Source organism: Podarcis filfolensis (genome assembly GCF_964270895.1).
Source record: "Podarcis filfolensis genome assembly, chromosome: 16".
Classification (NCBI taxonomy): Eukaryota; Metazoa; Chordata; class Lepidosauria; order Squamata; family Lacertidae; genus Podarcis; species Podarcis filfolensis.
This window is the reverse complement of record NC_139620.1, coordinates 6,669,819-6,684,962: the sequence shown is the minus strand read 5'-3', so window position 1 is coordinate 6,684,962 and position 15,144 is coordinate 6,669,819. Positions and strand designations below refer to the sequence as shown.

Here is a 15,144-nt window from a genome sequence, read left to right as displayed (position 1 = left end):
GAGGTAGAATTTTATGGTTACAAAAATTCCTTGGGAAACAGACTTTGAAGCAATAATCTCTAATGAAAAGCAGAACAAACTTGTGGGGAGGGAAACATTTCAAAACATTTTTGGTGCAAGTAATGGAATCCTCCAAGTAATGGAGCCGGTGTGATGTAGTGGTTAAGAGCGGTAGACTCGTAATCTGGTGAAGCGGCTTCTTGTCTCCGCTTCTCCACATGCAGCTGCTGGGTGACCTTGGGCTAGTCACACTTCTTTGAAGTCTCTCAGCCCCACTCACCTCACAGAGTGTTTATTGTGGGGGAGGAAGGGAAAGGAGAACGTTAGCTGCTTTGAGACTCCTTCGGGTAGTGATAAAGCTGATATCAAATTCAAACTCTTCCTCCTCCTCTTCTTCTTCTTCTCTTTGAAACTCTTACATAGCTGGTCTCTTACCCTTTTCTGCATTTCCCACATGATACCAGCGGTGACATCAATCTTAGTACTGGATCTTAGTACTGTACATATGTAGGGGTTTTTCAAATCTGCTTATCCATTTTGGATCCTGGAATTTAAAGAACTGAGTTTAATATACAAAATGAACCTACCCATCAACTTGCTTTGCTTGGAATAAAGGGCATGTCTACTCCAGCAATTGCTCATAAAGTACTTTTTATGTTTCTCCTCATAGTGGCACACATGGAAATAGTCATGTGATGGCGCACTACCTTGGGCATGAACATTAAAGCATGGTATTCTAGAGTTTGGACAATTGCTGTGGCTGAAAATCTGATGTGCCAGATTGTGAGACCAAGGAGAATTCTAACCCCCATCTTTTCTATAATGTGTGACAACCATTTTTGGATTATATGTGTCAAGAAGGTTGTGTTGTTGTTCAGCGTCTTTATAAATGACTTGGATGAAGGAACTGAGTGGATGCTCATCAGATGTGCAGATGGCACCAAACAGGGAGGGGTAGGTAACACCACTGAAGACACAATCAGGATTCAAAATGACTGTAACAGATTGGAGAGCTGGGCTAAAACTGGCAAAATGAGTTTCAATAGGGACAAATGAAAGGTTCTGCATTTATCAAATAATTCAGGGTCTCCCTAGGCCAGCATACTCCAAGAATGTGCCAGTGTGAGAGACTACCATTCTACTTATCTCAAATCAAAGCCCATCTATCACTCTCAGCATAGAAATGTATTGTGCTGCAGCAAGCAAAATTCACCAAGAACTGACATTAAACGTTCTGAAATTTTCCTCTTTGGAGTTTGTGCTATGATTTAGATGTTTCAAATGTTGATGCCCATTTTATTTCATTCTGTGCTGCTTGTATTTACTTTGTTTCACACTGTATTTTATGTTATTTGTCCATCCCCCCCCCCCCCCATTTTTAAAACACACCTGGACAATGTGTTTGAAATGTTGATCAATGACCATGGTATTGTAGATTAAGAGGAAGATTTCCTCCTCTGAGGAATTGTTGCCAAAAGGTGCCAAATGAAGAGAGAGCCATATTAGAATAAAGAATGAACTTTAATGACAAGGTGGAAAGTATCAAGTTGACAATTGTTCAAGAAGAAGGAGATGAGGAAGGCAAAGGAACACAGAGCCCAATGGGGCTCTGAACTCATTCATGGATTAAATACTTTCAAGGGGGAAAGAAGGAGAAATGAAACATGGCTAGAATTCACGCAAAAGATGTTGGCTTCTATGATGGTCCCAGAAGCTCAGAATTCAGGACAATACACTAAATAATAATAGATTTGCATCATCTTCACCCATTCAGGGTCATTGCTATAATCATCAGACAGATTTTTTCTTACCAAGTTCAGTAGGCTTAAAAGCACACACTACCACGACGTGCCAGCAGGGATTTCCTTCCAAAGAGCCCACCCCTCCTCAGACCAAAATGGGAACCTCCAAGGAAGCCACCAAAATTGCTTCCAAGGAGACCAGACCCATAGCCATAGCCTCCTACGATCCCGGAACCACCAACGGCACATGGAGTGTTGCCTCCAACAGCCACAGGCTCACAGCTGGCAGAGAGGATGGGCCCTGGGATGGTCACAACGGAGGCAGGTGGCTGGATCACAACCTCTGCTGGTGGGATCTGGTTGATGCAGGATGGGGCAACTCCTGCCAGGACTCCGAGGTTGGCTGCTCTTTCAGCACCTCCATATCCATAGCCGAGACCACCATATCCGTAGCCGAGACCTCCATTTCCATAGCCGAGACCTCCCAATCCATAGCCGAGACCACCATAGCCAAGACCTCCTGCTGAGCCAAACCCAACAGTGGGGGTGGAAGCGCAGGATGGGACAGCGCAGGATGGACCACAGTCAACCATTGTTGGGTGGAGGTGAGTCTGAAACCAAAAACACCAAGGGAGAAAATAAGTGTGGGGTACATCACTTCAATGGGGAGTGCAGGGGTTCTGCCTGATGTATTAGGATATTTCCCTTATTCCCATTTCACCCAACTTAAACCATCTTCCTTGAATGAAAATCAGCTGTCTTCTGTTATTTGTCAAACATTAAGCCCTAATTCATGGATTTGGTATTGCCCTCCACGTCGTCACTACAGCTCTTCTCTTCTCTCATGGTTCCAGGAAGATCAGAGCCATGAGCTCTTTATTTCTAAAGACCATCACTTCTGGGGGAAGGACATATGTTTTGCATGCAGAAAGTCTGAAGTTCAGTCCCAGGAATCTCCAGGTGGAGCTAGGAAATGTTCCCTCTTTGAAACCTGGTCTGGAGAGTCACAGCTGGTCGTTGTAGACAATACCAAGCTATACGGACCAAGAGTCTGACTCAGTACTAGGCAGCTAAATACTTGACTTCATAAAATACACAAGATATACTGTACACAATACTGAGTTAGATGGACCAATACCCTGCTTTTCAAGCACAGATCTTCCATGAAAATTTGTTCCACGAAAAACACATTAATATTAGTCTGTGCTGCCCTCTGGTGTCAGTTCTCGTGAAGGTTACATTATTGGTGAAATATGAAAGGTATCCAACCATAGAGAGTGATGAGTGCTAGATTTTTTTTTTGTTCAATGAAAAAAATAGGTATAAAAGAGAATTCCTGGAAATAGAGCATGGACATAAAAACTGTTATACCTTTGAAACATGCCCTTGCAAGTTCCAAAACTTCCCTCCTTCCTGAGCATAGGAAAAGAGCACAAGGTTGGCAATTTTAAAATTGGTTTACTTACAAACCCTTCAAAGGTCAGTTTCATGTGCTTTTCCACACATCAGTCAGACAAGTTGCACAGGCAGTACTGGGCTTAATTGCAGCATGATGAAAGTTCCTAATTATTTTTTATGGGAACTCAAGAGTGGCTTGTGAGAGCCATGCGGCGAAGCTGGATCAACCAGCCTAGCCTCTTCACTTGCTGAACTACTCACTTAGACCAGGAAAGAACAAAACCTTGATTATCTAACCCCTCTCAAGGTGAGCTTACCCTGGCAAGACAGCTTACTCTATGGTCTTAACCCCTTCATGAATTAAAAAGACTTAAGCATATGAGGCTAGTTTTGCTCACGCTAATGATGAATGCTGGATTTCCACAATGTGTGGTAGAATGGGACCCAGAATCCCAGCTTCCCAAGAAAACAGAGATACCTACTTCTGAAAGCATGTTTCAAATACTATAAGATGGGTGGCGGGCAGGGGGAGAGGCTGTAGTTAACTGGGAGAACATCTGCTCTGCATGCAGAATGTCATGGGCTGGGTGCAGCTGGGCAGGGAATCTGATCAGAAATCCTGGATCTTTACTGGTGGTCATTGTAGGTAATACTGAGCTCAACAGGCTAACACTGCAAGCTAGGAAAAGGCAACTTCCAATTTTCAGAAGACTGTGTATACCACACATAAAAGGTAAAGGGGTACTGACATAAAAGGTACTGACCATTAGGTCCAGTAGTGGCCGACTCTGGGGTTGCGGCACTCATCTTGCTTTATTGGCTGAGGGAGCCAGCGTACAGCTTCCAGGTCATGTGGCCAGCATGACCAAGCCGCTTCTGGTGAACCAGAGCAGCGCACGGAAACGCCGTTTACCTTCCCGCCAGAGTGGTACCTATTTATCTACTTGCACTTTGACGTGCTTTCGAACTACTAGGTGGGCAGGAGCTGGGACCGAGCAACGGGAGCTCACCCTGTCATGGGGATTCGAACCACTGACCTTATGATCAGCAAGCCCAGGCTCTGCGGTTTAGACCACAGCGCCACCCGTGTCCCTGTATACAAACATACAAACACACAAAAAAGCAGCAGATGACATTAAGTAATTTAATTTCTTGGTGCAAGATCTACACATCTCAAAGATTAATAGAATTTTGGTGTTCTCTTGGAGTTCAGAAATCTGAACCTCTTGAAAGTGCAAGAATCATTTAAAAATAACATTCTAACATATAAAGGTAGACTTGACTTACCAAAGTTTCCGAAGAGTAGAAATGGAGACAAGGAGATAAAGTCAAGCGAAGCTGTTGGGATATCTCAGCCCAAGGAGCCCTTTTATACTATTTTGGCTGTGTCCTTTGATGGCCCTACAGCTAGCTGGGATACACCCCCTTCACCCCGAGGCTTTAATTAGCAAACTGTTTCTGAAATGTCTCATGCCCCCTAATTACTTTAATAAGAAAGAAAAATGACGAAAAATCGTTAGCATTTCTTCAGCTCCCCACAATGCGCCTTGCCCTTTCTGACACTTTTGATCTTTGCATTTTCATTCTTCTGCTAAACAAATTTAATGAAACATAAAATTGCTTGCATGTTCCTTGTTTTCAGACAGATCAGCAGATACCCTGTTCCTATTCAATCTCTCTAAAGTAGCTGAAGTAGCTGGTTATCTTCTCAGCAGCTTGTGATACTGTCAGACATAGGATTTCAGTTGATCAGTCCATGCACAGAACAAATCTCTTGTTTTCTTTGCCTAGTGCTTAGCTAGCCGATCAGAAGGTCGGCGGTTTGAATCCCTGCGATGGGGTGAGCTCCCGTTGCTCAGTCTCTGCTTGTGCCCACCTAGCAGTTCGAAAGCGTGTCAAAGTGCAAGTAGATAAATAGGTACCACTCCGGCGGGAAGGTAAATGGCGTTTCGGTGTGCTGCTCTGGTTTGCCAGAAGCGGCTTAGTCATGCTGGCCACATGACCCGGAAGCTGTCTGCAGACGAACGCCGGCTCCCTCGGCCTCTAGAGTGAGATGAGCACACAACCCCAGAGTCATCCGCAACTGGACCTAGCGGTCAGGGGTCCCTTTACCTTAACCTAATGTTTATTAAATTTTCTGCTTTACAATTTAAAGTACTCAGTTTTTACATCCTTAAGATATCAATGACTTCCATTCTTCTCTTTCCATGATTCATTTTATATATCATAAATCCCTGCATATTTTATAGAAACTATACCATTCAGTATTCCATTATTACATCCATCATAACTTATTTACACTGTTGAATTTATCTTAATGCTGCCAGCATTTTCACCTGTCCACTGTTATTTCCCATATATTCAATAAACTTTTTCCAATCTTCTCTAAACATATGCTTTTCTTGTTCTCTTATTCTATATGTTAAGTCTGCAAGCTGCACATATTCTGCCAACTTAAGTTGCCATTCTTCTTTGGTTGGGACCTTGTTAGTTTTCCATTTTGGGGCTAACCAAACACGGGCCGCAGTAGTGGCATATAAATAACGTTTTTGACACCTGGGAATTTCAGTCTGAATTATCCCCAACAGAAAGGACTCTGGTTTTTTTGGGGGGAGTACTTTTAAATATGTTTTTCAATTCATTATGGATCATTTCCCAATACTCTTTTACCCTTTTACAAGTCCACCACATATGAAAGAATGTTACCTCAACCTCTTTGCATCTCCAGCACTTATCTGATTCAGTCTTATACATCTTTGCCTACTCAGAGTATATCATTTTCAAGTTGTTCTCCTTCAAAGAATAACATACTGTGAACTTCAGATCACTTTTCAAGAGTTTTCCCCAGAGGTTAAAATCTTTATTGTGAACAAAACTCTTGTTTTCTACCTCCATTGTAAGAGGAAGGAATGGAGAACAGCAGCAACAACAATAGGCTTCTACATGTTTCATACTGATTGATAGATCAACAGATACCCTTCCCCATTCATTCTCTTAAAAAATGCGGGAGTAGCTGGAAATAGGCTCAATAGGCTATTTGACTTCCGTACTTAGGATTTCAGCTGAACACCCCATGCACAAAATATTGCCATTGTTTTCTGCCTCCACTGCCAGATACAATATGCCTCTGTTTACCAGTAGCTGGGAATCAAAGTTCGGGGGGAGTGCTAGTGAAATCATGACCATCTTGTCGGCTTCCCAGCTGATTGGCAAGAGTTTGCAAATGTTCACAATCACTTGAAGTCCCCTCTCTTGAAAATGAGGTAATGAAGGCATAGAAGGCAAGGATGATGAGACTTTTGATCCAGAAACATCTGGAGGGCAACAGATTCCACACCAGACACCTGTCCCAGCCAATTAGAGATCACATATCAAATTCACTTACATTACTAGATGCCTGTGATTTTGTGAATTTTTAAACTGCCTGTAAGTTTAAATGCAAAAGTAAGAAAAGCCCTCAATAGTCATCTGTTTCCATATTCAACTTTGAAATCACCCTGTCCTCGTCTGGCCCATCGATATGCAAGAGCAAATGGACACATAGATGAGATGGTGCCTTCAGTAAAGATCTGTAGCTATCCATCTACCTCCCTTGTTAGATTTTTGCAGAAATACTAGTTATTTCCAACTAAAGTCATGCTGATAGTAGACCTGTTGAAAGCAATCAGCAAGTCAGTGATCACAATTGATTTTGATGGATGTAACCTGAGAATGACTTTCTTAGGTAAAACCCACCAACCTCTCACCACCATCCAGCTATGCTTGTGTGTGATTTTCTGCCTTTAAATGAATTTGTTTTGAGTTGCAGCCTTTGAATACATTTCATGGCTTCCCAATATGAAAGTTTTAATTCCTTTTAAAAGCCATTTTTAAAAAGAAGAATGTCACCATTTTCTTTTGATTTCAAATCTTTGCTGATTTTATATTTCCGGCTTGGACTTGATCCATGAAGCAAATTTCGTAACAGTGTCTGGAATCTGCAATGCAACTGATTCCTAGAGGAAGAGGTTCTTGGCGCTGAAATAGTTTTTTCTCCCATCCTTCAGTTCCCTTAGTAGGGCTGGGCTGCGGAAGCCAAAGAGAGCTGTTGAGCACTGCCTTGGGTTTTTCACCAGGGCTTTCTCGGCCGTGGCCCCAATCTGGTGGAATGCTCTGTCACAAGAGACTAGGGCCCTGTGGGACTTGACATCATTCCACAGGGCCTGCAAGACGGAGCTGTTCCGCCAAGCACAGTCTGACCCCCTCTCTCCTTCTGTAATCTTCATAGAGATCTAACCCAATGGTTGCCATTAATTTGATTCTGAATTGATTCTAGAATGTATTTTAATTAATTGACTCTGCAATTTTATGTACACTGTGCTATTTTTACCTGTTGTTAGCCGCTCTGAGCCCGGCTTTGGCCGGGGAGGGCGGGATACAAATTATTATTATTATTATTATTATTATTATTATTATTATTATTATTATTTGTTTATGTGTGTATGGGAGGGGTATCTACATCTCTTAAACACATACAAACATACACTACTGCTTCTCTTATTTTCAAATAAGGACTGCTCCTGCTCTGAAGTACATCACTTCAGATTAACCCTAAACTTTGCTAGGCTGAAGGAAACATCTCTGACATGCCAGAGCGAGTTCAAGTGGAGAAGATAAGAATATAAAGAGCATTGCAGTTGGCTCAAACCAAACAGCTATATCCTCTAGCATCTTGTTTCATACAGTGGACAACGAGATACTTCTTGGTTATCCCAGAAGGAAAGCATGGGGGACGTAGCCCTTTCCAACTCTTTCCCTCCAACTGGTGTTGGTGTTGCTGGACTCAGGTCCGGCTTGCTAGCATTTTGGTAAGGGATCTGGTGGGCAAGTGAAAGAAAGGGATGCCATATTTGATGGGCTTTTTGGCCTTGTTCAGCAGGACTCTTCTGATGTACCTGTGGCATTCAAAGACACTGTTTTCCACTGCTACTGGAGGTGTCTCAGAATCCTGTATGCATATGCAAAAAGCTTTGATGATGTCCTACAGACCCTGGTGCTGATGAAAGAGCTTTGATGATCTCCATCTCCTCCCTCTGGGTGTTTCTGCTTTGAAACATCAGACAAACTGGAGCTATTTGACTCGAGGTCAGCAAAATTAAAAGGAAGGGAGGCACAAAGGAATAGGTGTCATGATTATGCTGCACTGTTACCACAGTTTAATTTTGTGGCCTCCCTCTTTGTGCTTCGTAAACTGATTTTTTTTTTTTTTTTTGCACATGAAAGAACAATTGCCAACAATGATTAGCTGGAAAGAGGCACTGGGGAGGCTGGCTGACCTGTATAAAAGCTCAGACTTCCTTCAGTTCCTCCAACAACTCCATCTGACTCTTCCATCTTTACTTCATCTTCTCAAAGAAGCAGGTAAGTCTATTTTCTAGGTGGAATATCCCCAGAGTTGTCAAAGGATAGGCTAGATGGACTTTCCAGTTAGGACAGGGATGGTTATCCTGTGGTCCTTGAGATGTTGCTCACATCATCCCTGACCATTAGGAATGATGCCTAAGGTGACTTGGGATATTGAACAACTGGAGGGCCACAGGTTCCCCAACCCTACGTTACCCTCTGTAAGTATATTTAATATGTGATCCCTGGCTGTTGGGACACATGTCTAGAGGAAAGGAGGAGAAAGAAGGAACTTGCACATGTTGTTGATCCAAAACTCCCATCATCCTTGGCCATTTGGCGTGCTGGCTGAGGCGGATGGGAGTTAGAGGCTGGCTCTGCCATCTTACATTTAGGAAGGCTAAGGTGGGAAATTCATATTAATTAATTTGTTAGGGAGAATTGTGATATTTGGAAGGCACTACCAGCTTTCCATTCTCTTCCTGAATGTAATTAAAACACAGTCAGGGATAAACAGACAGATGCTCGCATGCACACAGGCACACTTCTCTATTTTGTGGCACAAATATCTGCATTTTACTGATAAGTAAGCCCTGCTGTGTTCATAGATGCTTAATCCCAGGTAAATAGATAAAGGATTGCAGCTTTTCTCTTTCTTTCTTTCTTTCTTTCTTTCTTTCTTTCTTTCTTTCTTTCTTTCTTTCTCTTTCATCTTCCTTCCTTCCTTCCTTCCTTCCTTCCTTCCTTCCTTCCTTCCTTCCTTCCTTTCTCATTCCCACCTTGCTAGAAAATGGTTTATTGTGCTCCAGTCTGCTAAAAAAACGTTTTTGATAGTATTGTAGACATAGCATGTTTTTTTAAATTCAGAGGACCATCACTGAATCATCCTTCCAATATATATGAGTATTTTCTTGTTTTTCTACAGTGTCTACCACAGGGGTGTAGTTCTCACTCAGTAGTTATAGTGAGGTTCCTATAGTCTCATCACCCTTCTCTGTTGTTCATGCTGGTTGGGTCTGATGGGAGTTGAAGTCTGCAAAATCAGAAAAAAAAAACTACACACTGACTCCCCTGATGTACCTTATATCTGAGCTTTTATAATTATTTGGTCCTCTTTGGTTTTCATGCTCTATATTCAACTCAGTTCTTCAGTTGTATATTTTAGATTCTTCTTTAGCCATGGTTGACTGTGGTCCACTCCCACTGAAGTGATGTACCCCACACTTATTTTCTCCCTTGGTGTTTTTGCTTTCAGACTCACCTCCATCCAACAATGGTTGACTGTGGTCCATCCTGTGCTGTCCCATCCTGTGCTTCCACCCCCACTGTTGGGTTTGGCTCAGCAGGAGGTCTTGGCTATGGTGGTCTCGGCTATGGATTGGGAGGTCTTGGCTATGGAAATGGAGGATTCGGCTACGGATTTGGTGGTCTCGGCTATGGATATGGAGGTGCTGAAAGAGCAGCCAACCTCGGAGTCCTGGCAGGAGTTGCCCCATCCTGCATCAACCAGATCCCACCAGCAGAGGTTGTGATCCAGCCACCTGCCTCCGTTGTGACCATCCCAGGGCCCATCCTCTCTGCCAGCTGTGAGCCTGTGGCTGTTGGAGGCAACACTCCATGTGCCATTGGTGGTTCCGGGATCGTAGGAGGCTATGGCTATGGGGGCTTGGGCTTTGGGTCTGGTCTCCTTGGAAGCTCTGGAGGTTTCGGCTATGGTTTGGGCTACGGGAGGGGAAGGAGGTTCGGGCGTTGTTTTAGCATCTGTGCATAGGCCAATTAAACCTGTGAAGCATATCCTGAACTGATATCCAAATGCTGATTCTAAATAACCATGGCTGAAAAATCACCCCCCCTTTATTTTAAAGTAGAGAAGAATAAGATCCTTCCAAACTGTTTGTCTTCCTTGCTTCTTGTACAACTTTATGTACCATTTCCTTGAACTTTTCAATAAAGCTTCTTCATTCTTAGAATGTTTGTGTCTTGGTTTTTGAACACTAAGCCTCAGTTCCTCATAGCAAGCTGTTCAGGACTTCAGGTATTTGAAGCACCCTTTGCCCATATTAAAACTGGGGTGTGGGGGAAAACCCTCCACTCTAGCACCCTGAATGCTTTACTTATATGTGGAAATAAATTAAGATATAGCCATCTTGATAAAATTCACATTTCCCTCTTTTTCAACACGAGTGCAGCATCATCCTTTAGAGTGCCATGAATAGTTATTCGTTCAGGGGGAAAACTTGCCTTGAAACTGGAGCTAAGAATTAAGTTTGTTACCTTTGGTTTTTTTAAAATATAATTTTTATTAACAGGCCAATCAAATCACATTAATTCCAAATCACATTAGTTCCAAATTATACAGCCAAATTTTAATTTTTTTGTTGGGGGTACCCATACGTCAAGCTCCGAAAGGGGTCCAAACATCACTCATGTTGCTGCTTTAATTAATCAGTTCTATGCAGTTCTGTCCAGATAGTCTCTTTGTTACTTTCCTCATCTTCTTGTTGTTATCATATATTCCTTTCTTTGCGATCTCTGATAATCTTCACAAGCGGGTTGAAAACAAACATCCTCTGTCTGGGTTTTACACTCTCCAAAAGTCATATCACATAAAGGACAGCCGCCATTTCCACACCTCCGTAAAGAACATTCCCTCAGTCTGTCCGTTGATTTCCCCAGGCTTGCCAAACATATCTCAGGGGGCCCTGCCAGGTCAAGATCACATTCCGATAACCATACATTCACATTCCGATGACCCTGGTTCTCCTCCCCCTCGTCCTTCTATGGGCAAGCCTGTCTTAATGAAACACCATTTGTAACTGCGTCATAAAACTTTCTTTCCATTCCCCGATGTTTCTACCAGTCCTCTCTTTGATCAGTAATTCATTTCCACACAGTTCTTGATCTCCTGCTTGTGATTAATAATTTGCAACGATTCTTCTCTCTGGAGGGGAGGGTTATTGGTACTCACATAAGACAAAAAAAAAAAGTTTTTTCCTCCCCCCCTTTCCGTTTCACTCCAACATACCAGTCTTTTAATGATGATTCTTCACTTGATTTATTGTCCAGCCCGTCGCTCCGCTCACAGAGATCCATTAATCAGCAGTCTTGACTCCCAATCTTCACTTGATGTATGTGCATTAGCTTCTTTCCAATTATATATTTCCAATTATATATTTCGAGCTAATGCAAACCAGTGCACGAATTAGAGACAGCGTGAGGGAGAGCCGGCCTCACTCAAGGGCTTCATGCCAAGTGCCCACACCCCCTTCTTTCGAATCCGGGGGTAAATTATGGACACAGCTGACAAGGCAGTCCCCCCCCCATTCCCTTGGGGGGGGGTAAGGGAGGCTGCATACTTCCATATCAGCCTCTTAATTACCTCGTGTGGGTCGGAGAGATGTTATTGTCGGCCATCTTCCAATGCGCCCCCTGGTGGCCCCCAAGAATTAAGTTCGTTACCAGAGGTACCACTGTACATGTAAAAAGGATTTAGGAGTCTTGGTGGACCACAAGCTTAACATGAGCCAACAGTGTGGTGAAGCAGCAAAAAAAAGACACAAAAAAGAAGCTATTGCTATTCTAGGCTGCACCAACAGAAGTCTAGTGTCCAGATCAAGACAAGTAATAGTACCACTCTATGCTGCCTTGGTCTGACCTCACCTGGAATACTGTGTCCAGTTCTGGATGCCACAATTTAAGAAGGATATTGAGAAGCTGGAATGTGTGCAGAGGTGTGTGAGCTTCATGGCCAAGTGGGGATTTAACTCTTGGTCTCCCAGGTCCTACTTTGACAATCTAGTCACCACCCCCATTCACCACCCTCTCCTCACCAGCCATGAAGGTCTGGATTATTCCATATTGCTTCAGTGAGTGTCTCCAATGAGAAAGGGAGGCAACAGATACCCCTGTTTCAGCCTTCACAGTATTTCAATATAGAATATTAGCTGAATTTGTCCACATTGATGCAAAATCCTTGGTTTATAGTTTTTTGTTTTTTTTACCGGTCTTAAAAATTTAAATCCAGGGCCATAAACTAGAACTATCTTAAAACAATCCTATTCAGGGCAATCAAATGCCTCACATCGGAGATCTATAAATAACATGAAATAAAATAAATGTGAACTTTTTTTGGGTCTATTTAAGAGGGTTATGGGTCAATAAGAATCTGCATCCTCCCAACCATGCCCTGACTTGGGGATGATTATGATGCAGAATGCTAACTAAGTATCAGGGATTTTGCCTCCTCACAAAATAATATAATATAAAAAAAATGATGGATGACCCAGGGCTCTTATCGTTTTTCCAGCTTTTGTGTAGCATATTCATTTTCTTCTCCTGAAATTTCCTAATTTAAATCTTCGCTATAGGTAGGGTCAATTGGCTGCAAAAATTGGCTTCATTGGTAATTAGTGTAAGTAATATTTTCCCTTTGGGGTGTGATTACCTCGCAGGGGGTCGATCTGGCTTGTGTGACGGAGACCTGGGTGCGCAAAGGGGAAACGGTTACCTTACGAGAGATGGCGCCCCCGGGTTTCTCCGTCCTCCACCAGTCACGGACTGTGGGCTGGGGGGGAGGGGTGGTATTATTAATCCAGGAAGATTGTTATTTCAGGGCTCTACCATCGCCATCGATCCCTGGCATTGAATGTGTTGGCCTAGGGTGGGGTTCTGAGGTGAGCTTGGCTGTCTGGCTGGTGTACCGGCCACCTAGCGCACCAGCAGCCACCCTGTCAGGCCTGCTGGAGGCGGTGGCTGGCTGGGCCTTGGAGTTCCCTAACCTATTGGTATTGGGGGACTTCAACATCCATGCTGATGCCACTCCCTCCTCACAGGCTCTGGACCTGGTGTCTTCCATGGCGACACTAGGGCTCTCCCAGTTTGTTTCGGGCCCCACACATCAAGCAGGCCACACGCTGGATTTGATCTTTGCGGGACCTTGCTCCCCCTGGCGACTCATTGACTGAGCTTGTTGAGGGCTGGAATATCCAGCTCCTGGCAGCCATCAATGAGATCGCACCTAAGCGCCCTCTGTGACCCCGCAGTAACCGGGCTCCCTGGTTTACTGAGGAGCTTCGGAAAATGAAGCGGGACCTCAGATGGCTAGAGTGAGTATGGCGGGGTGCCTGTGATGGAGCCTCAAGAACATCTTATAGGGCTTTTATGAAAACCTATGAGATGGCAGTGAAGGCCGCTAAGAAGTCTTACTTCACGGCCTCCATTGCATCCGCTAGCTCTCGCCCAGCACAATTATTTAGTATAATTAGGTCTTTAATGTCCCTTGAAGGACAGCCAAATTTAAATAACAATTTGACACACAGCTGTGAGGCATTTGTGAGCTTTTTTGCGGAGAAGGTCCTGTTGCTCCGCCATGACCTCCCTGCCAAATTGGATACAATAAAGGAACTGGAGGCCCCTCGACTGTCCACGGGTCCAGTATTGGACCACTTTGACCGGATATCCCCAGCCAATGTGGACAGACTCCTCCGAGCTGGAAAGCCCACCACCTGTACTCTCGACCCGTGCCCGTCTTGGCTGATTAGAGCGTGTCCAGACGAGGTGCGGGCCCCCCTGGGGGATATCATCAATTTGTCCCTTGGCACCGGGATATTCCCAGGGGAACTGAAGGAGGCAGTGGTGCGCCCGCTCTTAAAGAAAACATCACTAGATCCCTTAGATCTATCCAATTACTGCCTGGTTTCGAATCTTCCATTCTTGGGTAAGGTGATTGAGAGAGCGGTTGCTGAGCAGCTTGGCAGGTTTCTGGATGAAACATTGGCTCTGGATCCATTCCAGTCTGGCTTCCACGCTGGTCATGGGACCGAGATGGCTCTGGTCGCCCTAACAGATGATCTCCGCAGGAAGCTGGATTGAGGCGGGTCGGGGCTGCTGATTCTTCTAGATCTGTCAGCAGCCTTTGACATGGTCAATGACAAACTCCTGGACCACCGCCTTGCCGACGTGGGGATCCAGGGCACAGTCCTTCAATGGCTGTGCTCGTTTCTCTCTGGTCGGGGACAGAGGGTGGCGCTTGGGGGGGAATTGTCATCGCGCCACTCCTTGGTGTGTGGAGTGCCTCAGGGTGAGATACTCCCCCCGATGCTTTTTAACATCTTTATGCGCCCCCTCGCCCAGCTTGTCCGGAGTTTTGGGCTGGGTTGCCATCGGTATGCCGATGACACCCAACTCTATCTGTTGATGGATGGCCATCCTGACTCGGCCCCAGACACACTGACCAGATGTCTGGAAGCTGTGGCTGGATGGTTACATGGGAGCCGGTTGAAGTTAAATCCTTTGAAGACAGAGGTCCTCTGGCTGGGACGGGACGATATGGGATTGAGGGGGCAACTCCCATCTCTTGCAGGGGTGTAATTAGTGCCAGCACCGTCCGTTAAGAGTTTGGGTGTAATCTTCAATACCACCCTCTCTATGGAGGCGCAGATTACAGCTATAACAAAGGCGGCATTTTTTCATCTCCGCCAAGCTAAGCAGTTGGCTCCTTATCTCTCTCGCCCTGACCTAGCCACTGTGATCCATGCGACGGTCCCCTCCAGACTGGATTATTGTAACTCGCTCTACATGGGGCTGCCCTTGAGACTGACCCAGAAACTCCAGCGGGTGCAGA

General features: G+C 44.5%; 1 protein-coding gene and 1 long non-coding RNA gene across 3 annotated transcripts in view; one reads left to right on the top strand and one right to left on the bottom strand.

Moving 5' to 3' along the window:
- The window catches only part of LOC310751943, a 414,687-nt gene that overhangs the window by 67,669 nt on the left and 331,874 nt on the right, over positions 1 to 15,144 (bottom strand). The window lies entirely within an intron of this gene.
- Positions 8,456 to 10,304, top strand: LOC310751866 (uncharacterized protein). Its single transcript, XM_083591613.1, has 2 exons — positions 8,456 to 8,540; positions 9,778 to 10,304. Exon 2 carries the CDS (start codon positions 9,796 to 9,798, stop codon positions 10,291 to 10,293), a length of 498 nt encoding a protein of 165 aa, XP_083447739.1. The 5' UTR covers positions 8,456 to 8,540; positions 9,778 to 9,795; the 3' UTR covers positions 10,294 to 10,304.